The sequence below is a fragment of the Otolemur garnettii genome, unplaced genomic scaffold, assembly GCF_000181295.1.
Source record: "Otolemur garnettii isolate 467f Iridium unplaced genomic scaffold, OtoGar3 scaffold00023, whole genome shotgun sequence".
NCBI classification, from domain to species: Eukaryota; Metazoa; Chordata; class Mammalia; order Primates; family Galagidae; genus Otolemur; species Otolemur garnettii.
In genome coordinates this window covers 10,758,614-10,783,369 of record NW_003852418.1, presented here as the reverse complement: position 1 = coordinate 10,783,369, position 24,756 = coordinate 10,758,614, and the positions used below count along the sequence as shown (strand labels likewise).

Sequence of the window (24,756 nt, the reverse complement as noted above, 5' to 3'; positions counted from 1 at the left end):
GCGCCAAGCCAAATGACAAGCTTTTTAAAAACTTTTTTACAAATGGAGAAAAGACAGACCAAGCCAGGATGACTTCCCACAGGGAAGGAACTTAACGGCTGACCCATGACCTTCTTCAGGCTGCCATGGCTACTTTCTCCTCTTGTATCTGTTAAGAAAATCAGCAGAGTTAAGACCAGAAAGAGGAAGGAGAAGTTCCTTTTCCATGAAAAGGTTCTTCTCTAATCCCAGCACAACCAGCTCTGGTCCTCCAAACCTGGCAGGCTCACCTGGATTTAGATTTAAAGTTTCCTCCTCTTCTCTGATGGGCCAAGCCCAACTGTTTCCTTTCTTCAAAGGAAGGGCTGTGAGAGAGAAGACGAGATGCTGAAATGAGCAAGCTCTTGAACACATGAGTGATGCCTCACTCTGCACCACCTGGCTCCCCCATGAACCAGCAGCATCACTGGGATGCATTATTTTTAGGACTTAAGTTCTAAGCCTTGATGTGTTTCCACCTGATAATATGTGTTTCTGGAAGGCAGGGCTTCTAATGTTGGTAGAAGCCCTTCTCTTGTATATAACAGAACTATTTGGGAAGCTAAGTCTGTCCCAATCCATGGAGTAGGAGAGGTGGGGCAGGATAAAACAGTTCTAAGAACAAGCTAGGATTCTCAGGGGCTCTCCTGAGGCAAAGCTCTATTTCTTTTTTTTTTTTTTTAATTTTATTTTATTTTTTGCAGTTTTTTGGCCAGGGCTGGGTTTGAACCCACCACCCTTGGCATATGGGACTGGCGCCCTACTCCTTGAGCCACAGGTGCCGCCCGCAAAGCTCTATTTCTAAGCCCCAAAATTTTCTATTTCACTTCCAAGGCAGGAACAGCTCTCTCATAGTCTCACCCTGGGGTCCACAGATGGGCCTGCAGGGGAGATGGGTTAGAGGACAGACAGGCTTGAATTTATACATTATAAAGCTATAGGTATGTCAGAACTGGGAGTGGGGAAAGAGAGCGAAGACTTAAATCTTCCATCAAAACACCAAGAGTTCCATGATGACTTAAAATCCTACCCAGCTCGATACTGCTTCAGGGCCTTCTTGCTGGTATTGGTGAGTTCTTCATCAAATACAGATTTCTTCCCCTGTTTTTGCTTCTTGGCTGTGTACAGAGTGTATGGGTTAAATATGATCCTCTTTGGCCTAAGCTCCTAAATCCTCGTAAGCTCATGGTAATGGTTCCACATTCAGTGCATGTTCTGACACAAGAAGACTGCAGCTCATTCTTCCCTCACTGATTCCTCCAAATAGCAGAAAGGACTTAGGCTCCAGAGGAAGAAAGTCTGGAGTTCAAATTCTAGCTCTCCCACCAACCAACCACAGGGTCACTCCATCCCCTGGACCAATAAAGGGATATCTATATACTCTGGTACATACTAATTATGCAAGAACTGTGGGCTCCTGCCATCATCCTTCAAGTTTTGTCCCTGACCATAAGCACAGGTTTCAGGAGAACCTTCCTGTAAGTTCCCTCAGGCTTCCTTTCCATCCACCTACCAGGGCCTCTTGCTGGCTCCTCCTCAGGCATTGCTCGGGCACGCTTGGCTCTGCGATTCCTTTTGGCCAGCCGCTCAGCAAACATCTGCGCCTTGAGGATTTCAAACTGAGACCTTTCCTCTGCCTGGTAGGGAGGAGGAAGTATGAGTGTGGAACACACCAGGCTACTCAGGTTTCTCCCACTGGGTGGGCCCAAACTCCAAAGGAGATGCCACTTACTGTCATCTCCCCTTTTTTCTTGGCATCCTTCATAAACTTTTTTCTTTTCTTCTTTCCTCTTAGGGCCAAGTCAAACTCTTGCAGAGCCTTGGCAACTGAGATGAGAAAAAAGCAAATTTCAGGACCAATTTTATGTCTCTTCTTAAACTCACAATAAGAAATGCAGATATTATAAATCGGTATGTAACAACTTAAAATGAGAAGCAATAATCTCTTTCTTTCCCAAAGATTACCTCCATCTCACTAAACAACAAAGGCTCAAAGGCTCACACCTATAATCCCAGCACTTGGGAGGCTAAGGCAAGTGGATTGCCCTGAGCTCACAGGTTCAAGACCAGCCTGAGCCCGAGGGAGACCCTGTCTCTAAGAAATAGCCAGGTGTTGTGGTGGGCACCTGTAGTTCCCAGCTACTTGGAAGGCTGAGGCAAGAGAATCACTTAAGCCCAAGAGTTTGAGGTTGCTGTGAGCTGTGACGCCACTGCACTCTATGGAGGGCAACAAAGTAAGACTATCTCAAAACAAAACAAAACAAAAAACATGCTCTTTCAACTATTTCTCACTGGAGCCATTTAAGACTTTCATTATCTACTGAGCCTCTTGTTAGGAAAATTGAGGATTCGGGTCACTTACACTACTCTACAATTTCCCACCAATTATAACTCTATTTTTAACGTAGAAATTTAACACCCTTCTTTTTTTTTTTTTTTGTCCCATAAATATAGACAGTTTCTGAAATTGGTAATACAACCTCTATATAGGGTAATTGTGCAATCTCTAACAAAATACAGCCTCTGACCTACAACTCTACTTTTTTTTTTAGAATTCTAGCTTTTCTTTAATCACTGAATTTCAGTTTTTACCAATAATCTTTCTTGCAACTCTACTTTTAAGAATTTATCCTGCTAACCAAGTATACTTAATTATAAAGGCATTATGTACAAAGTTATTCATTACATCACTTGTTCATAATGCTAAAGGACTGGATTTGTCCCCTCAGTAGAGGGCTAGTTAATGAATTGTGATCTACCCACATGATGGAAGACCAAGCAGCCGTTTAAAAGAAAAAGAGCAGCGGGCAGCGCCTGTGGCTCAAGGACTGGGGCGCTAGCCCCATATGCCGGAGGTGGCGGGTTTGAACCCAGCCCCAGCCAAAAACTGCAAAAAAAAAAGAAGAAGAAAAAGAAAAAGACTAGCTATATATGCGTCTATAGGACATGATCTCTAAGCTACAAAATTAAGTGAAAACACAAGTTGTAGAACGGTGAATTCATTATTGTTTGGGTTTCCAACATTGGAGAGCCAATATGTATCTAATATCTCCTGACTTTTTAAAAAAAATTTCTAATGTAGTAAACTATATATAACATAAAATTTGCCGGCAGCACCTGTAGCTCAGTGGGTAGGGCAACACCGAGGCTGGCGGGTTCGAACCTAGCCCCAGCCAGCTAAAACAATGACAACTACAACGACAACAACAACAAAAATAGCCGGGCCTTGTGGCGGGTGCCTGTAGTCCCAGCTACTTGGGAGGCTGAGGCAAGAGAATCGCCTAAGCCCAAGAGTTTCAGGTTGCTGTGAGCTTTGATGCATGGCACTCTACCCAGGGTGACAGCTTGAGACTCTGTCTCAAAAAAAAAAAAAAAGTTGCCATTTTGTCCATTCTTAACTGTGCGATTCACTGGCATTAATTACACTTGTATTATAATATTACACAACCACCTCCACTATCCAAACTCCCAACAGGGAGGCCCTTCCCTGTCATCATCCCTAACAGAAGTGGTGTATAACTCCCCTTGCTCCTTCCCAGCCTGAGGTAATCTCTAGTCTACTTCTGTCTCTACGAATTTGCCTACCTAGACTCAGTAGAATATAAGTAGAATCAAATATTATTTATCCTTTTCGGTCTGGATTACCTTATTCAGTCTAATATTTTCCAGGTTCATTCTTGTAGAATGTATTGAAACTTTCTTACGGCTGAATAATATTTTATTCTATGTGTGTATGTGCACATGCTCACGACGCGCGTGTATGCATGCACACACGTGTGTAACACATTTGTTTATCCATTCGTTGAGGGACATAGTTTGTTTCCACTTTTTGGCGATTATGAATAGTGCAAAGCACATGGGCACACAAGTTTGAGCCTGTTCGTAGTTCTTTCTGGTACAGACAGTGGAATTGCTGAGTCTATAGTAACTGTATATTTAGCTTTTTGAGGAAGTTCCCGACTTACTTTTCTCCTTCTTCCTCTCCTCCTTGGTCTGGAACCAACTCCTCTCAGGCTCTTGGTTTGTTGCCTCCTTCCCCTTCTCCAGGAGCCGCTTTGCTGTATTGATCTGAGGGACAAAAGGAGCCCTGCTGGGAAGCCTGTGAAAGCCGGGGGCTCTGGGGCTCTGATGTGATTACTGGGAGGGCAGAACCAGCAGGGCCACTGCGGTGTAACTGAGCAGCAAGGGAGACATGCCCCACCCCGTGCAGCCTCACCTGGGCTTCTGACTGCTGCATCTCCTTCTCCTCCGCCTCGAGCTGCAGAACTGCATACACGTCCTTCTCCATTTTCTCAATCTTGTCCCGGAATTTGAGGATGACGTCTTAAGAGAATCAGAGAACTTAAAAATAAGAGTGACCACGAATACTATGTAGCTGATGAAAGGATGTGCCTGCATAGTGACAGACATAGGAAACTGTGTTTTTTAGCATTTGACTTCTGTGCTTCACACACCCCCAACTAAGCGCCTCTCCCCGTCATTCCCAGTAGCATCTACCATTAGCTTATTTACTGTCCCTTCCTCTCACCAGCCTCTCCCTGTCAGCTCTGTTTGTTCCCTGCTGTACCCCAGCACCTAGAACACAATAAACAGCAGCAGGCACACAGTACTCAAGAGCTATTTGCTAAATGAATGAAAAAAATGAAAATTTATAAAAATAAGGTATCTATGAATGGAACAAAGGTCTGAAAGGATATGTATCTAAATATTAACAGTGATGAGCTCTTTGACAGAGAATTGCATTTTTGCTTATTTTATTCACTAATTTCCAATAATAAATATATATGTATTATTTTTGTAACTTTAAAAAAGTAAGTTTAAGGGCTGGGCACAGTGACTCACACCTATAATCCCAGCACTCTGGGAGGCCAAGGCGGGTGGACTGCCTAAGTTTACAGGTTTAAGACCAGCCTGAGCAAGAGCGAGACCCCATCTCTAAAAATAGCCGGGGGTTGTGGCTAATGCCTATAGTCTCAGCTACTTGGGAGGGTGAGGCAAGAGAATGCTTGAGCCCAAGAGTTTGAGGTTGCTGTGAGCTATGACACCACAGCACTCTACCGGAGACCACAAAGTGAGACTCTGTCTCAAAAAAAAAAAAAAATTAAATAATAATAATTTTAAAAGAGGATGTGCTTTATGTGACCCTGGGAGCCATGAGCAGACCTCCATAGCTGGGGACCGAGGACAGCAAGAACAAAAAGAATGAAAGATACCTAAAAAGAACAAGAGGTGATTTTCTCCCTCCCCTCAGCTCCCCACCAATAGGAAGGAGACAGTGTTAGTGGGAGTTACACCCCAAGAAGAGACCTGCTCTCCCCAGTCTCCTATAGGAACATACCTCTGAATGAAGCACTATGTTTACAATTCCATCTTTATTCCCTCTTACAAGCTTAGAGTAGTAACGCAAGACCTGCCCAGGGTCACTCAGCAAGGAAGTGGCACAACTAGGATTCAAAAGTGGCTCCTGACCGCCAAGCACCTGCTCTCAGCTACCACACTGTCCCTTGCCCTGCCCACTCCAACGGCCCTGCACCATGACAGCACTGCCTCCTCACCTTGGGGAAGTATCCGGGCCTTCACGGGGGCCTTGGCAGCTTTCACAATCTCCTTCAGCATCCTCCGCTCCTCTTCTCCCACCAGAGAGACTGAGCGCCCAGCCCTGCCAGCTCGTGCTGTCCGCCCCACCCGGTGGACATAATGTTTGATGGTATTGGGCATCGTGAAGTTGATTACCTGGAAGGTCAAAACTGAACATCGGTCAGCCCTGCCCGGGGAAGGGGAGGAAGGTGAGTAGGCAAAAAGACTCCCACCAAAAGTTCAAGGAAGACAGGGCCTGCTCACCGTTTTGACCCCCTCAATGTCAAGTCCACGGGCTGCCACATCAGTGGCCACGAGGATGTCAATCTGTTCATCCTTAAAGCGCCTAGAAATAGCCACAAACAGAGATGTTCCTCCAGACACGCTACCCCAGTAATGCTCCACAAGAGCTGCAGCCAACAGGGAACAGCTTAAGATGTGCTATCTTTCTAAATCAGCTTCCTCTGTGGCTCCTCAATGGCTCCCAGTCTAGGGATGAGTGTCGTAGGGCATAAGGATCATCTCCCACAAGACTATAAAGTCAGCGTTCTAAATACATCCACAACATGACTTCACAGTGTCATGTTTGAGGCAGGGGTTATGCTGTCTGGGTCCCCTATTATTGTTCTAATAATACTCAGGGTCCTCCTATATTTGGTTTTGCTTTATTTGGGTCTGGCTCTGCTGCCTGGGCTAGAGTACAGTGGTGTTGTCATAGAGCAATGTCACAGCTCTAACTCTTGGCTTCAAGTGATCCTCCTGCCTCAGCTTCCCAAACCTGCTGGGACTACAGGCGTGAGTCACCACCATTAGCCTTGGGATCCTGTTTTTTCCTCTTTCTGCCCTGGCCAAGAAAGGTGTGGGGGAGCCCCAGTCCCTGCCCCAAACATTACCGGAGGGCCTCCAACCGCTGCGTCTGGGACAAATTGCCGTGGAGCTCGCCCACCTGCAGCCCCATGAGCCCCAGGAGGATGTGCATGCGATGGGCCTGCTTCTTGGTCTGGGTGAACAGCATCACATGGTCGGTGAAGGTTCTTGTCAACAGAGCTGGCAGGGAGAAGAATGAACTGGCAGCAAATTCTAGATTCTTATTCAACGGTTTTCCCCCACTCTCAACAAGGGCAGCTGCTGTGCCCGACAATAGGCAACTCAGGCACCATCCCTGACTCATGGCACTCATGTTTCGGGGGGAAAGACAGAGAAGCCAATCCCTGAGGGTGATAAACGATGTCAGGAGAGAGAACAAAGGAAGGATAGGAAAGGTGGCTTTAGGGCTGGCCCCTCTAAAGAGGGGGCATTAAGTTGAACGACTAAGCAGATCATCCACAAGAAGATCAGGGGAAGATTCCACGTGGGGGAAAGAGCAAACATAAAGGCCTGAAGCCTGAGCAGGCCTCCATAGCTGGGGACCTGGGGCAGGTGACAGCCAGGTCCCAGAGGGTCCTGCAGGGCTCACAAGCATATGTGGATTTTAGCCTGCCAGCAACAGAAGCCACTGCAGAGTGTTCAAGTAAGAACATAAGAAGAGCAGATATTCTCCTGTGAGCACTGTCCTCAGCAGGCTGCGGTATGGAGAACCAGAGGGCCAGGCAGAAGCAGAGAGAGCAGAGCTACGCAAAACTCCATGCAGCCGACGGCAGACCAGCCCCCAGCAGCAGCTGGACACACAGAGGAATGGTGAGACAGTAAAGACAAGGAGGCTCAGGGAGGCAGCCGGCAGCAGATGAACCACGATGCCACTCTGCAGGGGGAGGGCTATACAGAGAAGTCCAGGGCAGAAACCAAGTTCATCAGCGTGGACACCACCATCCCCACCTGCCCAGTCCCTCCCTGAGCTGCTACCTGCCACAATAGCTTCCCGGTCCCCTTCCCGATTAGGCCGGATCCGGATGAACTCCTGCCGCAGGAAGGGAGCCACGTCAGTGTTGCTATTCACAAATATCCGGACGGGATTCTTCAAGGAGACAGAAGCCAGATCTTTCACCTGCCAAGTACACACCCAGCTTTGCTCAGCTCTTGGCAAAGAGGCGGGGCAGGAGGAAGCAGCTGCTCCCACCCTAGGCAGACCCCTTGAGCCCCATCACGGCTGCCCTCCACCAGAGAAGCCCCCAGCCCACCTCGTCCGTCATGGTGGCTGAGAAGAGCATGGTCTGGCGGTGGTGGGAACACAGTCGGATGATCTCCTTCATCTGCTCCTCGAAGTACTCATCCAGCATCCTGGAAGCAGGGAGAGGAAGAACGTGCCACAAACTGGTCCGGTTCTCTTCCGTCACCAGGAGCAGCACGGAACAGCACACAGGCTGTCTGTTCTCACTGCTTGCACTTAGTTATTATGTTAGCTCATTTAGTTATTTTACCTTATTACTATTATTTTACCCTTTCACCAAGATTCACAAAGGACTATCAATTTTCAACCTTCACTTTATCTCTTGTTTTTGTTATTTTTTTTGAGACACAGTCTCACTCTGTCGCCCTGGGTAGAGTGCCATGACGTCATAGCACACAGCAACCTCAAACTCTTGGGCTCAAGCGATCCTCTTGCCTCTGTTTTTCTATTTTTAGGAGAGAAGGGGTCTCATTCTTGCTGAGGCTGGTCTCGAAACCTGAGCACAAGCAATCCACCCAACTTGGCCTCCCAGAGTGCTAGGATTACAGGTGTGAGCCACCATGCCCAGCACTATTTCTTTTTCATTCTTTCTTTTTCTTTGAGACAGAGTCTCACTCTGTCATCCCCGTAGAGTGCTGTGACATCATAGCTCACAGCAACCTCAAACTCTTGGGCTTGAATGATCCTCTTGCCTCAGCCTCCCAAGTAGTTGTGACTATAGGCGCCTGCCACAATGCCCAACTAATTTTAGAGACAGACTCACCCTCTTGCTCAGGCTGGTCTTGAATTCCTGAGCTCAAGCAATCCACCCACCTCTGGCTCCCAGAATGTGAGGATTACAGGCGTGAGCCAGCGCGCCCCAACACCCTTTGTTCACAAGCCAGATGAGTATCTCATGACATCTTATTCCAAACACCTCGGCCATCAGCTCTTTGTCCTATATAACCCATTATCACGGCACCCAAGATGTTTAAGCGTTTAAATAATACCTTTAGTACAGGCCACATTCAAATTTCAACTGTCCCAAAAGTGTCATTTATAGCTATTTTTTGTTCTCATCCAAGAACCACAGTTCCTACACTTAGCTGCCACATCTCTTTAGCCTCCCCTCATCTAGAAAAGTCTCCTCATGCTTTTCACACACTGGATTTGTCTAGTAACTGTCTCCCCATCACTGATGCACAGAAATCACCACCTGGAGACTGCTGAGGGGCATAGCTATGCCCTTCACATCCACCCCATTAGGAGACACCGAGGGTCGGTTTATTCAAGAACCACAAATGTGCGTTTGTTCACCAGGATATGGTGGTGTCTGCCCTATCTCTCTACTGTGAGGGAAACTTTTTCTCTTTGTAGATAATAATAATCCATGAGATTACTTTTGATTCCAGCTTCTTGGCTGATCCAATCCTTTCCAGCACATCCTCTCCAGTCCAGGCTCCGGTCTAGGACCAGGTCTCACACCGAGCTGGACTCTTACTTTCCTTAATCTCAAATGCAGCCTCAGCCATTCTTGGTCTTTTGAGACCCTGACATTTTTTAAGAATACAGTTTCCCTACACCTTCAAAGTCCTAGTCACATCATGCCCTTTGGGTTACAATGATCTCCTTTACCCCTTTCAAGCCTCAGGAACGGTTCGTTTGTTCTAGGGCCATCAGCCAATCAGAATTCAACAACTACTTACTGAGCACCTGCTATATACTAGACACACCATGGGTACAGGATGCAGCAGCATCATCTAGGAAGACTATGTCCCAGGAGAGGAGGAGCACAGGCCCATTGTGAGTCCTCAGGAGAACACAGCAGGAGGGGAGAGCAAGGCAGGCCAGGGGCCAGCAGAGTGGGCAGCCAAGGCCCCCTATTTACGTGACAACTAGAACAAACAGCAAACATAAAGGAGGGAAAGGAGGTCACTCCAGCTAAGGGATCAGAAAATGCAGAAGCCCCCAAGTGGGGGTTGCAGACGAGCTTTATCAATGGGTGTGCTGGGGGTCTGAAAAGGAAAGGAGATGCCGGGGATTCCGGCTGAGCAACTGCAGGATAGGGAAGGGAGAGGGAGGTATCCCAGATCAGATGCTTGTTTAAGGACCTGCTGAGCCCTGAGATGCTGTAATCTGACAGTAAACCTGCCATGCTCTGGGTGTTTGCGATCACCTTGCCCTGCCTCCACTTCCACTATCAGTCCAGTTCTTGAGTTCATTCTGATCAGTCATGAAGGAGAGAGGCAAGCAGATGGCACCTGTACAGGATATAGGAGAGAGCAAGTGGAAAGGAAGAAGGGGAAGGGGAGTCTTCCACTACAGAAAACTCACTGGCCTGCCCCCTGCAACACCCCCTCAGATCCTCAACACTATAGGGCAGGTACTGTTCTCATCCCCCATTTACAAACATGAAATAATGTGTTTTGAGAATTATTTTTAGAATGTTTCTAAATCTCAGTTAGGAGGTGGCAAAGCCAGCATTTCACCCACTTTACCTCTTAACCATCATATTACAGAAAGAGAGACAGAAGCAGGTAAATGTGGGCTAAGGATGGATAGAGGCCCAAGTGGGAGCTGCTGAACTGGTACCACACACAAAAGGTGATGGCCGAGAGCCATGAAGAATAATGCTGGGTGTCAGGTTCACGCAGGACATGGGCGTTGGATCCCAGAGTGCCTGGGACTCCCCACACGACATGTACCTGTCAGCCTCGTCCAGGATGAGCACCTCGATGCTGCTCAGGTGGAAGGAAGGGCAGTTGTGGAGGTGATCTATGAGCCGGCCTGGAGTGGCGATGAGGATGTCAGGTGCTGCCCGAAGAGCTGCTTCCTGAGACTTCACGTCCAGGCCACCTGCAGAGGACAGCGCCCCCAGGCGGCCAGGTCAGTCACTCACAGCGCTGGGCCTCACGCCAGATACAGAGGAAACAGCAGAGGACAGGACTGACAAGGGCCCCACCCTGGTGGATATTCCACTACCATGGGAGAGACAGATTATGAAATTACAACTGTGCTAAGTAAGAAAAAGGATGGTGACAGAAAAGCACTTCAGAGTAGACTGACCAGACCATCTGGGGACTAAGAGAAGCAACTTTGGAAATTGATGCAGTCTTTGTACATAGAGATAAAATCACTTTTGACTTCCAATTGCTCAAAATAATATTTGATTCATTAATCACACTGAGCAGAAATTACACCCTAAATTTCTTCAATACTGAGAAAGGGTTTTTTCCCATAATTTTTCAAGGTTGGTTAAGTGTCAATCAAATCTTTCCCCCACTATGTGCTATGAGAGCATCATCTGGTTTTTAAGTGGATTCAATCAACATAAAGGAGCCAATCACCCGCGCATGGCAGAAAGCGTCCATCCTCTACCCCTGCAGTCCCCACCCGCTGGGCTGCAGACCAGAGCTGGTCAGTGGCCTGTTAGGAACTGGGCCACACAGCAGGAGGTAAGCAGCACACAAGCAAGCAAAGCCACTCGCCATCACACACATCACCACCTCAGCCCCACCTCCTGTCAGGTACGTGGTGGCCTTAGATTCTCACAGGGACACGAACCCTACTGTAAACTGCACATGAGAGATCTGGGTTGCACGCTCCTTGTGAGAATCTAATACCTGGTGCTCTGCGTGGAGATGTAATGAGCATGATCATCCTGAAACACAGACCCTCCCAATCCAGCCCAGTCCGGGGAAAAACTGTCTTCCATGTAACTGGTCCCTGGTCCCCAAAAGGTTGCAGACCTGGTTCCAACACATCACAGTCTCTTGAGGCCTGGCCGCGCTCCGCCAGAAACTTACCCACAGCCAGGCAGGTAGTGATGTTGCAGAACTGGGCCAGCTGCCTGGTGACAGAGTGCACCTGGATGCCCAGCTCTCGGGTGGGGACCAGAACCAGCACTCGGGTCACTGGGGCCTGGCGGGGCTTGTAGATCAGACGCTCCAACACGGGCAAGGCAAAAGCAGCCGTTTTACCTGGAGGAAGCCACGAAAAGAGAGTCAGTCCCTTCCATGGTCGGATTTTCATTTGAGTTTTTGCTTTATTTTTGGGGGGGAACAGAGTCTCACTCTGTTGCCCCAGGCTAAAGTGTTGTGGCTCACAGCTCACGGCAACCTCAAACTCCTGGACTCATGTGATCCTCTTGCCTCAGCCTGGATTTTCATTAGAAACTACCAGTCTAGTCAGGAGGACATGAAGCAACTTATCTTTCAAAGAACATTTTTTATGCTTTCAAATGACATAGTCAGTACAAAAATATCTCAGAAATACAAAAAAACATGAACGTAATAAAAATCACCCATTATTTAGCCAACCAAAAGAAACATTATTAACATAATGAGATCCGTATTACCAGTCTTTTTTTATAATTGTTTACAGAAATATAAAAAGTTTTAATACCGGACCTTTCCTTTTTCAAGAACTTAAAATATATATTTTTCCATTTATTTAAATACTCTTCCCTTTTTTAAAGTGGTAGCACGATATTCTAGTACATTACTATTTCTACTATAGAATTAACTGATCCTTATGGTTGGACATTTCAGCTGTTTTCCAGTAATAAACAATGTAGTAATGAACACCTCTTTAATAAAATCTTTAACCCTGTGAAGAGCTAGACATAATGGGATCAGGACACCATGGTCAGAGATAACCCAAGCGGATTAAATGAAGATGACCTTCACCAGACCCACTGAAATGTGTGACCCATTATTAGATTGAACCTCTTCTCATGCACTATTTATTTTTTAAAATAAACCTCTCAGTAAACTGAATAAGGTCTGCTGTCTAATTAACACTGTGGTATCAATGCCAATTTCCTGATTTTGATATTGCCCTCCAGTTATGTCAGACTGTGACCATTCAAGAGACTCTATACCAGCGGTTCTGAACCTGTGGGTCACAACCCCTTTGGGGGGCGAACGACCCTTTCACAGGGGTCGCCTAAGACCATCTTGCATATCAGATATTTACATTACAATTCATAACAGTAGCAAAATTACAGTTATGAAGTAACGACAAAAATAATTGTATGGTTGGGGGTCACCACAACATGAGGAACTGTATTAAAGGATCGCGGCATTAGGAAGGTTGAGCACCACTGCTCTATACACTATTTTTGCAACTTCCTATATTCTATAATTATTTCAAACTAAAAAGATTAAAAATTTAAAAAAATCTTTACCAAGAACAGGACTCTAATGAAGTGGCTGGGTAGGGACAGGGGGATGGGGATTTTTTTTACCGTACACCTTTCTAAAGCATTTTATTTTTGAATCATTACATGTACCACCTACTCACAAACAGAAATGATTTAAAATTAAAGCTGATTATTATAACTCATGATTCATAAAACCCTTGTTTTGTCAATTGCTCAAAATATGGAAGTGAGCCAGCCCTCTCAACCCCTGAGAAGTCCATCTTTCTTTGGTATAATTAACAAGTTAACTGAGTAATTCACAATAACACTTTTAAGAGTAAGACTATCTACTGCCAAACTGCCTCCAACAATGAAATCAGTTAACTTCCCGTCAGCAGCCTGTGCATGAATGAAGCGTGGTAATTCTCCATCTTTCCCCAAAATGGAAAGAGGCCAATGCCTGACAAAATAAGGAAGAGTCGCCTTTTTTTGAGACAGAGTCTCACTATGTTGCCCTCAGTAGAGTGCTGTGATGTCACAGCTCACAGCAACCTCAAACTCTTGGGCTTAAGTGATTCTCTTGCCTCAGTCTCCCAAGGGGACGGAGGCACCTGCCACAAATGCCCACCTATTTTTTCGTTATAGTTGTCATTGTTGTTTGGCAGACCCCAGGCTGGATTGGAACCCGCCACTCTTGGTGTATGTGGCTGGGCGCCCTAGCTACTGAGCTACAGGTGCTGAGCCAGGATAGGTAGTCTTTAGAATGCAGCGTGGCACATGCTGGGCCCCAGCCACAGGCTATGTGGTCTGGAAGAAGAGACCAAGTGCTGCAGAGAATGACCCAGGCAGCGCTGAGGTCACTTGTGACTTATGACCTGAAGAGAGGACTGGGGATCACTGACCCACCCCATTCAGGTTCATGTGAACGCTGAGTCCTAGGCTCAGTGGGAACAGGCCAGCTCATCCACTGTCCCAGTCCTGTCCTATTCTGTTAAGCTGTGTACTGGCAGCAGCTGGGGTTTTGATTTTGTCTTCATCACCACATTTTAAGGACTGGTGACCACTCAGTGTCTCTCCCCCACCTCCCTTCTGTGGGGGCCAAGAGGGAAAGGCCTGGTCTCCCCTGCATCCTGCCCACCCTCCCCTGCATCCTGCCCCACCATTCTCCTGCCCTCTGGGGTGGGCCATCCAACCTGCACTGGGCACCGTCTTCTCAGTCTCTTCCCCCAACGTAGGACCCTCCCTGCTCCCTGTCCCCCCAGTTGCCTCCCCCTGTACAAACTGAACATTCTGTAAACTGCTGCAAGACAAAAATGGAAGCTGGTCAACTCTAAGTTCCGCCAAGTCTTCCAAAGCCTACAAGTTTCCCTAGAAGTTTCCCTAGTTTCCCTCCTCCCAGAAACAAACTGAACATTCTGTAAACTGCTGCAAGACAAAAATGGAAGCTGGTCAACTCTAAGTTCCGCCAAGTCTTCCAAAGCCATCGAAATCGCCAGTCTGGTATGAATTTCTACAAACATTTCAAATAGTTCACAAAACTGCATTTTTAGCAAACTATCCTTTTATTAATTCAACCTAGAGCCCTCCCTCCACCAGGGCCCCACCCTTTCACCTGTCCCGGTGGCTGCACAGGCACAGATGTCCTTCCCCAGCAGCCCCACAGGTATGCAGGCCTTCTGGATCGGGGTAGGCTGCTTGAAGCCCATGGCTGTAATGGCCTAAGGAGAAAGGAGAGGGCAGTGAGGGGTGCTGGGGGCCATGTCAGCTCAACACAAACAGGGCAAGTGTCCAGGCAAGTGGTCACTGTATCCGTCCTTCCCATTCATTCCACAAACATTTACTGAGTGCCTGCCACCTTGGCGCTGACGACACAGGAGTAAGCAAAAGAAATTTTAAAAACCCTGCCCTCAGGAAACTTACAACCTGGTGGAAAAGAAACAGACTAAAATCCAAACACAAACCATGTGGACAGAGAAGCTACAGAGAGGAATGCAGAGGGCTGGGAGGGGGTGGCTACAATCACAGCCGGGAAGGACTCATTGAGCAAGGGATATTGAGTAGAACCCTGAAGGACGGAAAGAAGCACCCCAACAGATTTCTGGAAGAAGAGTCTAACAGGCAGAACAGCAAGTGCAAAGGCCCTCAGGAAGAGGATACATGACCTGTTTTAGGGCCAGCAAGGAGGCTGGCGTGGCCAGAGCAGACTGAGTGTTAGGAGAGGACATGAGAGGGGACCAGAAGGGGCAGAGCCTTTTTTCTTTTTTTTTTGAGACAGAGTTTCACCATGTCACCCTCGGTAGAGGGCTGTGGCATCACAGCTCACAGCAACCTCAAACTCCAGGGTTCAAGGGATCCTCCTGCCTCAGCCACCTAAGTAGCTAGAACTATAGGCACCCGCCACAATGCCTGGCCATTTTTTTGTTGCAGTTGTCATTGTTGTTTAGCTGGCCCGGGTCAGGTTTGAACCCACCACTCTCGGTGTATGTAGCTGGCACTGTAACCACTGTGCTATGGGCAACAAGGTGGGGCAAAGTCTCATATAGGTCAATGTAAGGACTCTGGCTATTAAGCCAAGTGAAACTAAAAGCCACTGGAGGGCCTGGAGAAAGAAGAAGAAGGACACAATGGAAATGATTGTTTTGGTTCTTTCTTTCTTTTTTTTTTTTTTTTTGGAGACAGAGCCTCAAGGTGTCCCCCTGGGTAGAGTGCTGTGATATCACAGCTCACAGCAACCTCCAACTCCTGGGCTCAAGCAAGTCTCCTGCTTCAGCCTCCCAAGTAGCTGGGACTACAGGCGCCCGCCACAGCGCCTGGCTATTTTTTGGTTGCAGCTGTCATTGTTGTTTGTTGTTTGGCGGGCCGGGCTAGATTTGAACCCGCCACCTTAGGTGTATGTGGCTAGCGCCTTAGCCACTTGAGCCACAGGCACTGAGCCTGTTTTGGTTCTTTCTTAAGAGACAGAACATCACTCTGTGCCCCGGGTAGAGGGCATCACTCTGCTGCCTAGGCTGGAGTGCAGTGGGGTGATCATATCTCACTATAGCCTCAATCGATCTGGGCTCAATCACCTGGGCTCAATCGATCTACTCACTTCAGCCCTGTCCAGTAGCTATGACTACGGGTGCACACCACCACACCTGGATACTTTTTTAATTTTCTGTAGACACAAGGTCTCATTCTGCCACCTAGACTGTCTTAAACTCCTGGTCTCAAGCAATCTTCCCACCATGGCTTCCCAAAGTGGGCAGATTACAGGCGTGAGCTATTGCACTCAGCCAGAGATCACTGTTTAAGGGGGTTCTCTGGCAGCTGGATGGACGAGAGCCGAGGGAAGCAAAGTGGGAGGCAGGGAGTCTGGTTGGGGACCACTGCAATAATCCCGCGGCAGCCACTACCTTCAGCAGAGGACGGGAAAGGTTCATGTCCTGGAATGAGAGGTTTTCATCATATTGAGAAGCATCTTCAAAAAATCCTCCTGCTTCCTACACCAGGAAATCAAGAGAATAACAAGTCACCAAAAAGGGCCCAAAAAACCAAACGACCTTAAAATCCTTTTGGGTTGTCAAAACAAGCTACACACTGTCTTCCAAAGCCGCACTCACCTGTCCTTTCTTTTTCTTTTTCTTCCGCTCCTTTACTTTGAGTGTATCTGTGGAGAAAAATACAGCTGATGACCACGGCTCAGGCTTACCAAGCACCTATAATCTGCGGGCTGCTGTCCTAACCACTTATGCAGAGGCTCTCAACCTTCCTAATGCTGTGATCCTTTAATACAGTTCCTCATGGGCGGCGCCTGTGGCTCAAAGGAGTGGGGCACCAGCCCCATATGCCGGAGGTGGCGGGTTCAAACCCAGCCCCAGGCAAAAACAGCCAAAAAAAAAAAAAAAAAAATACTAGTTCCTCATGTTGCGGTGACCCCCAACCAAATAATTATTTCGTTGCTACTTCATAACTGTAATTTTACTACTGCTATGAAACGTAATATAAATATCTGATATGTAGGATATATTTTCATTGGTCGCAACCCACAGGTTGAGAACCGCTGGTACAGGGATTACCTCACTGAATCCACACGTCAGCTATGAGGGGGCAACTGTCACCACCCTCGCTGCACAGAGGCCACTGTGTGGTAACCATGTGGTAATAACTCGCTACGGTCAGAAAGGAGGCAAACCCAGGGAGTCTTGTCCAGAAACCAGGCTCTCAGCAACCACTACGCCATAGTACAGGATCTCAGCCCACATTTCTGCATGAAATACTTACTGGGGACCCACCTGGCTGGACCCATCTGACATGTATCACCCTAAATAAGTTTGAGTCAGAGACATCCAGTGGCTGTGTGGAGTTAGAGATGGGGAAGGATCAAACTGCCTGAAAAGTATAATACCCTGAACAAAACCCCAAGAGGAGCCAGGCATGGTGGCTCACAGCTGTAATCCCGGCATTCTGGGAGGCTGAGGTGGAAGGATCGCTTGAGCTCAGCACTGAGTGGGACCCCATCTCTCCTAAAGACAGAAAATCAGCCGGGGTGGTGGTGAGTGCCTGTGTTCCAGCAACTGGGCAGGCTGAGGCAAGAGGATCGCTTAAGCCCTAGAGTTTGAGGTTGCCATGAGCTATGATGACACCATGGGACTCTAGCCAGGAAAACAGAGTGAGACTGTATCTCCACAAAAATCCCAAGAGAAGAGAAAACCTAAAAGAAAGAACGTCAACATACTAGAGAGGAGATCTTAAATATCAATCGTGCAGGAGAGGGGAGGGATTCTTAGTCGGGAAGGTGATGTCTGTCCTCCCATTTCCTGTCCCCATCGGTCACGCCTACCTGCTTTGGTGAGGATGCTCTCATCAGCAGATGAGTAGTCAGTCTCTGACTCTTCCTCCTCTGAGTCTTCTGTGTCCTTCCCTGGAAGGTCTTCCTGCTCCTCCGGCTCGGAGCCCTCCTTTGCCTCGGAGCCCTCCTTCATCTCAGAGCCCTCCTTTGCTTCTTTCTCCTTCTCTGACCCCCGGGACTTGGCTTCTTTATCCTGCAAAATATTAAAATAAAGCGAGGGTGGCTGTAAACTTCAGGAAATTGAGAACCCAAGAAGAGCAACAAGCTGCTGTGCAGCCCAGACAGAAGGCCGTGTGGATCCTTCCCACAGAGTAACAAGAGGAGAGAGTCTGCCCCAGACATACCCCAACCTGGGCTTACGGAGAACCGGTGGGGTCACTATGAGCAAAGCTCAGGGTATAATTACAACAGGAGGTAACCGCTCTTCCTTCTCACCTCTGTCTTCCTTTTCTTTCGAACTTTCTTGATCTTCTCGTCTAGTGTAGTGGCTGCCCTCTGTTAATAAAAGCAAAGAGATGAAAAAGAAATACACTCTTGGGAAAGAGACCAAGCAAGGTTTCTCTGAGGGTCGGGTCTCTAACCAATACAAACAGCTACAGTTTACTTTTGTTGTTTTTTGAGAGTCAGTCTCAATATGTCAGACTCAAACTCCTGGCCCCAAGGGATTATCCACCTCAGTCTCCTAGGTCACTGGGGCAACTAACTATGCATCACCACGCCTGGCTCACAGGTGTCCACTATTTAGAATCATAAAATTACTAGGCGATGCAAGAATTATATGTAAATGCTACTTGGAAACACCCTTCCCTTGCCAATCAGACAAAATTAAAATACTAAAATCTAAGCAAAGTCAGGTAATACTGAATACTAGTAAAACTTTAGAAAGTTAAGCAAATGGGAGCCCCTCTTAATGCACAAAGCACCCTGACTGCTACAGTGCTTACCACAAATGCAATTAACTGTATAAGTATTTGTCCCACTATGTTCTGCCCTGTTAGACTGTAAGCTCCATAAAACCAAGTCCTTAATTATAGGGGGTCTATATGCCAAGACCTAGCAACAAATGTAGTATTTGTTCAATAGGCCAACCATGGTGGCTCAAGCCTGTAATCCCAGCACTTGGGAGGCCGAGGTGGGTAGATTGCCTGAGCTCACGAGTTGGAGACCAGCCTGAACCAGAGCAAGACTTCATCTCAAAAAATAGCCAAGCGTTGTGGCAGGTGTCTATAGTCCCAGCTACTTGGGAGGCTGAGGCAAGAGAATTGCTTGAGCCCAAGAGTTTGAGGTTGGTGTGAGCTATGACGCCATAGCACTCTACAGAGAATGACAGAGCCTCTGTCTCAAAAAAAATAAATAAATAGGGCAGCACCTATGGCTCAAGGAGTGGGGCACTAGCCCCATATACTGAGGGTGGCAGGTTCAAGCCCGGCCCCAGCCAAAACTGCAAAATAAATAAAAAATAAATTTGTTAAGTAAACCTGAAATAAATTTTCATCAAAACATGGAACACAAAAATACTTGAGATTTAATTTGAAAAAGAAAAATATCTTTGACATTCTCTATGAAAAAGAAATACATGGATATAATTAAAAAATTAGAAATTCGGCCCGGTGCCTGTGGCTCAAGTGGCTAAGGCGCCAGCCACGTACACCTAAGGTGGTGGGTTCAAATCCAGCCCAGGCCCACCAAACAACAATGACGGCAGCAACCAAAAAACAGCCAGGTGTTGTGGCAGGCACCTGTAGTCCCAGCTACTTGGGAGGCGGAAGCAGGAGAATCGCTTGAGCCCAGGAGTTGGAGGTTGCTGTGAGATATGATGCCACAGCACTCTACCCAGGGTGACAGCTTGAGGCTCTGTCTCAAAAAAAAAAAAAGAAAAGAAGAAGAAGAAATTTACCTGCAATGGTACTGTACTTGAGCATCCAGAATATGGAGAAGTAATTCCGCTACAGGGTGACCAGCACAAGAACATGTGCCAGTTCCTTGTAGAGATTGGACTGGCAAGGGACGATCAGCTGAAGGTTCATGGGTTTTAAGTGCTTGTGGCTCACTGAAGCTTAAGTGAGGTTTTCCGTGCAATGAGTAGAATTTCCCCTCTGTCCTTTGTCACAAGTTTAAAAACCTCAGAGCTCATATAATGTAACCATTTGGGATCTGCTTTTAACTTACTAATAACTCCTTCATGCAATAAACTGAAAAGAGCCATGCTGTCTAGTCTTGAAGTCCCTCACTTAAACAGAGGTCAAGCAGGAGGCACCTGGCAGCGTCAAGCCTCAAACGAAACAATAACATGGGGTTTCTGCCAAACCCAGAGCCCTGTGATCACAGACAGCTATGTCTGGCCAGAAGCTCCTGGCCTCTCCCTCTGCAGAGTTCCCAGCCCTAACAGAATGTCACCACCTGGACAACCCTCAGTGAATCTGAGAGGATGGGGTAAGGCCGCAATGCAGTTGTACCTCTAGAGGGAGTCTTTGGTAGTAAAGGAAAGATCCCCTGGTATCTCCAGCGGGGCAGAACTTAGGCCACCTTCCCTCCAGTAGGGTGATAGGACATCTGGCTTTCTATCAAGATCTTTTTGACCAGACATATCCTAGCTAAGGGATGTCCAAACATCAGAATATGAGCCCAACCTTCTGTCAGTTAAACTTTTGACAAGGGAACAAATCTCAAAATTGATGTTATCAGCTAGCTGTAAAGCTTGCAACTTATTAGCAAGAGTTGCCCAATGCCATGTGAAGTAACAAGACTGGCTTTTGTTTTTTTTTCCCTTCAATTTTAATGTTATGTGTAATGTATTTAAACCCTTATTTCAATAAAACTTGTTTCCAGAAACAAAAAGAAAAAGAAAAAAAACAGATTCACAGAAAGCCCTGGGATCTTAGCAAACAGCAAAAGACAATGGAATTTGTGGCAGCTTTAGCTGTGCTGTATGGGAACAAGGAATCTGGATGTGATGCCACACAAGACTACCTGAAAATTGGCTCGGCACGTGTGGCTCAAGCAGCTAAGGCGCCAGACACATACACCTAAGGTGGCTGGTTTGAATCCAGCCCAGGCCTGCCAAACAATGACAACTACAACCAAAAAATATCCAGACATTGTGATGGGTGCCTATAGTCCCAGCTACTTGGGAGGCTGAGGCAGGAGACTCACTTGAGCCCAGGAGTTGGAGGTTGCTGTGAGCAGTGAAGCCACAGCACTCTACCCAGGGGGGCAGCTTGAGGCTCTGCCTCAAAAAAAAAAAAAGACCACCTGAAAATTGATGGAGAACAGGAGTATCTGGGGGGCACAGTCCAGCTTAAAAACATGACCAAGACTGCCTGCTAAATTGCTCTAGGTTATAAACTGATACAACAAATCTTTCTTTCTGATATTCAAAACAAGAAATGCAGCTAAAAGAAAAGAGGAAAATTTTGACACAGCGATGTAAATTTTGTAAGTCAAAGAATTCACATAATGTTCAGTGTTCCCAAATCATTGCGCCAATATCATGAGATTTCCTCTAAGACTCTTTGTTTTCACATGTTAATGTCTATAAAATCAAGGTCTCTCCTAATGTACAGATCGTAGTTAGTCTGAGCTCATCGGTCCCTTCACTCGGAAAAGCTGTCAGGGATGCTTTATAATGAAGGAAATAAGATGTTTTTGATACTTCTAAATGTCACCTATAGATAAATGAATGTGTTTGTAACTAAAGTCTGGAATAAACCTGTTTTGCAACATTTTATATTTTGTTTGTTATAAAGATTGCCAGTCATTGGGGGCCCCCTCTCCTCACTCTATCAAAACTACACCACTTGTTTTCAAGGGGGTTTAAGGGTTTTCTGAATGAAAGCAGGAGGTAAAATGAAGTGAGGTCAGGGTAGCCCCTGAAACCTACTGTCCAGTCTTAACAACTGGAGATCTGCAACTATCAGTCTCACCTTCTTTTTGAGCTGGCTCATGACATCAGCCAGAGCCCAGTTGCCATCATACATCCCCTCCTTCTCAGTGAAAATGAAGTCTGGGTTGAAATCAGCACTGCGGTTCTTCTGCAAGGCTTTCTGCCTTTTGCCCAGCACAATGGGCCCCTAGGAAAAAGAGAGGGGCAGGGTAAGATCTCTCTAGAAAATTTCTCTTATAATCCCCTCCTATGGGGCTGCTATGAAAGAATAGAAAAGGAAGAAGGAAAGGAGGGTGCCCAATAAGAGCATAGAAACATATAAGGCAGGCCCGGTGGTGGGTCACGCCTATAATCCCAGCACTTGGGAGGCTGAGGCTTAGGAGTTCGAGACCAGCCTGAGACAGAGTGAGACCCCATCTTTAAAAAATAGCTGGGCATTGTGGCAGGCACCTATAGTCCCAGCTACTTGGGAGGGTGAGGCAAGAGAATCACGTAAGCTCAAGAGTTTGAGGTTGCTGTAAGCTGTGACGCACAACTTTCTACCGAGGGCAACAAAGTGGGACTTTGTCTCAAAAAAAAAAAAAAAAAAAAAGAAAGAAATATACAAGGCAAAAATTGACAGATTATAGGAAACTAAAAGATCAATAATTATCAGGGAAATTTAAACACACCTCTGTCAGTACAAGATCAATCAAGCAGACCAAATATGAGTCTGTAAAAAATCTGAACAACACAATTAATGAGCTTTATTGTAATGAACATATAAAGAAGACATGTGAAAGAAAATCAAACCCATAGAAACAGAGAGTAGAGGCTCAGCACCCATAGCTCAAGCAGCTAAGGCGCCACATACACCAGAGCTGGAGGGTTCAAATCCAGCCCGGGCCTGCCAAACAACAATGACAACTACAACCAAAAAATAGCTGGGCGTTGTGATGGGGGCCTGTAGTCCCAGCTACTTGGGAGACTGAGGCAAGAGAATCGTTTAAGCCCAGGAGTTGGAGGTTGCTATGAGCTGTGACACCACGGCATTCTACCCACGGCGACAGCTTGAGGCTATCTCAAAAAAAAAAAAAAGAAAAAAAAAAAAGAAACAGAGATTAGAATGGTGGTTGCCAGGGGCCAGGATGTGGGAGAACTTTTCCATTTTAAAATGTGTAAGTTTAAAAAAAAATAACTAAATAAGATGTATAAGTTCTAGTGATCTAACTTTTCAATTTTAGTGTATACAGCATGGTGACTATAGTTAGTAATAATATTACCTACCTGAAATTTCCTAGAGAGATCTTAAATGTCCTCACTCCCCCCCAAAATGGTAATAAATGTGCTAAACAACTTATAATAATCACTTTGCAATATGTACATACAGCAACAATCACCTTGTATACCTTAAATTTATAAAACTGTATTTGTCAGCCCTACCTCAATAAAGCTGGGAAAAAAAGAAATCTATTGAGTCCTTCATAAACATGAGAGCCGACACTAGGCACAGAGAATAAAGGAGTAATCAAGACAGTTGCTACTCTCAGTCTCAATGAGCTGAAAAAAGAATGGCTAATTAATAAATTACCATTTACTGAGGACAGTTACTAGTACATACTATGCTTAGATATGTATCATACACATGTAGTTATACATGTATATATGTATACCTATGCACGCATATTAATATAATTTAAGTTTCTTATTAACTCTATGAGATGCTACCATTATCTCCATTTTATAGAGAGGAAAATGAGACACAGGTTAAGGATCTTACCCAAGATCATCATCTGATAAGCAGGAGAAATAAGATTCAAATACAGACACTTAGGTTGCCAGGCCAAGATCTTAATCACTATTCTCAAATGTTTCTCAGCACATTAAATAACAGGTACCTTAGACGGAGTGACATAGGTCACTTAATTGTTTCGGATGGGGGCAGAGGTGTCAGGAAAGGTTCCAAAATGAAGTCATGTATGACCTGCAAGCCATACATAGCTAGAGGTTTCTACACAAAGCAGATAGTGTTCTAGGCAGAGGAAGAGGAGAAACGTCTCTGAATAGATAAAGAATAAAGATCGTGCAGATTTGTAAGAAATGAAATGTGCGAATCTGACTGGCATGTTGCTCGTGAAGGGGTAGCTGTGAGAGATGAATCCAGAGGAGGGAAGGACCAGAGATGAAGAACTATGAAAGCCACATGAAAGCAGACTGAAGGATGTTAAGGGAGGGCTCTAAATAAAAAGATCTCTGCTGCTAAGTGAAAGAAGAATACACAAAAAGGAGACAAGAGAAAGAGATGGAGACAAGATACCTTTGAATTGCAGGTCTCCAAGCAGGAGATGACAGTGGCCTGTACTAGCCTGGGTACAGTGTGAATGGGGAAAGGGGAGAAGCCTGAGCTCGCAGAGCAGTGGAGGGGGTGAAGAGGAGGAAGCTGTCAGGAATGACTGCAAGGCACCTGCCTTGACACGGAAACAGGCTGGGAAGGTGAGGGAGCCCAGAAGCTTGCAGAGGTCATGGGGCATCCCAAAGGATGTGTCAAGTAGGCAAATGAGGATGCGGCGGGGAGGAGGCAGCATCTGGGCTGAATCACTGAAGAGCAAGCATCTTTTTCACGAGACTGATCCCTTTTTAACTGTCATACTGTAACATCTGTAACCCCTCCCCCATGCCACCATAAGCTTCAGGGTAATGGAGCTTGTTCATCTTGTTCACTGCTCCGCTCCCAACGCTTACCACTAAGTCAACACACCTAGGTAATAAACACTATCTCGCTGTACATATGGGTGGGTGGATAACATAGCTCCTTGGGCAGGAACCGGGGCTAACCTCGCCTAGGGATCTCTCTTACGCAGGGCCTAGATTACATATCAGGTCAATGAACAGATACTGAGTTAAGCAGGGCGACAGAAAATTGCACGGGCAAAGGGGCAGAGGTGGGCAAAAGCTAGCGGTGGGCAAACTAGTAAAGATCTCGACGTTCCGGGGAGACCCTTCTCGGGATAAATCCCGGCCTGGCGGGGGATGCTGAGCAGTCGGGGTCAGGGGTCTGCACAATCATGGTGAAAGGAAGCAGTCAAGGAACCCCAAGGGACCGGAGTCGTGCCCCCAGCCCTGATGGGCTCATACCTCCTCCTCGTCTGCGGAGTCAGAATCGGACTCCACCGGCACCTCGTCATCTTCGCCTATGGTCCCGATTAAACCCAACTCTGCAAGCATGTTGTCCCGCTGTC

The 24,756-nt window shown here is 46.6% G+C and overlaps 1 protein-coding gene across 1 annotated transcript; it reads right to left on the bottom strand.

Annotated features, from left to right (window-relative positions):
- Nucleotides 1-38: 38 nt before the first annotated feature.
- DDX27 (DEAD-box helicase 27) lies at nucleotides 39-24,756 on the bottom strand. The gene is made up of 21 exons (XM_012803952.2): nucleotides 24,653-24,756; nucleotides 21,579-21,725; nucleotides 18,091-18,150; nucleotides 17,647-17,848; nucleotides 16,427-16,473; nucleotides 16,220-16,306; nucleotides 14,437-14,542; nucleotides 11,488-11,661; nucleotides 10,387-10,537; nucleotides 7,713-7,812; nucleotides 7,438-7,579; nucleotides 6,489-6,642; nucleotides 5,860-5,941; nucleotides 5,574-5,751; nucleotides 4,235-4,341; nucleotides 3,984-4,086; nucleotides 1,751-1,845; nucleotides 1,532-1,655; nucleotides 1,049-1,136; nucleotides 270-344; nucleotides 39-148 (listed from the first exon to the last, which is right to left on the bottom strand). The coding sequence occupies exons 1-21, from the start codon at nucleotides 24,740-24,742 to the stop codon at nucleotides 130-132; spliced, it is 2,331 nt and encodes a 776-aa protein (XP_012659406.2). The 5' UTR covers nucleotides 24,743-24,756; the 3' UTR covers nucleotides 39-129.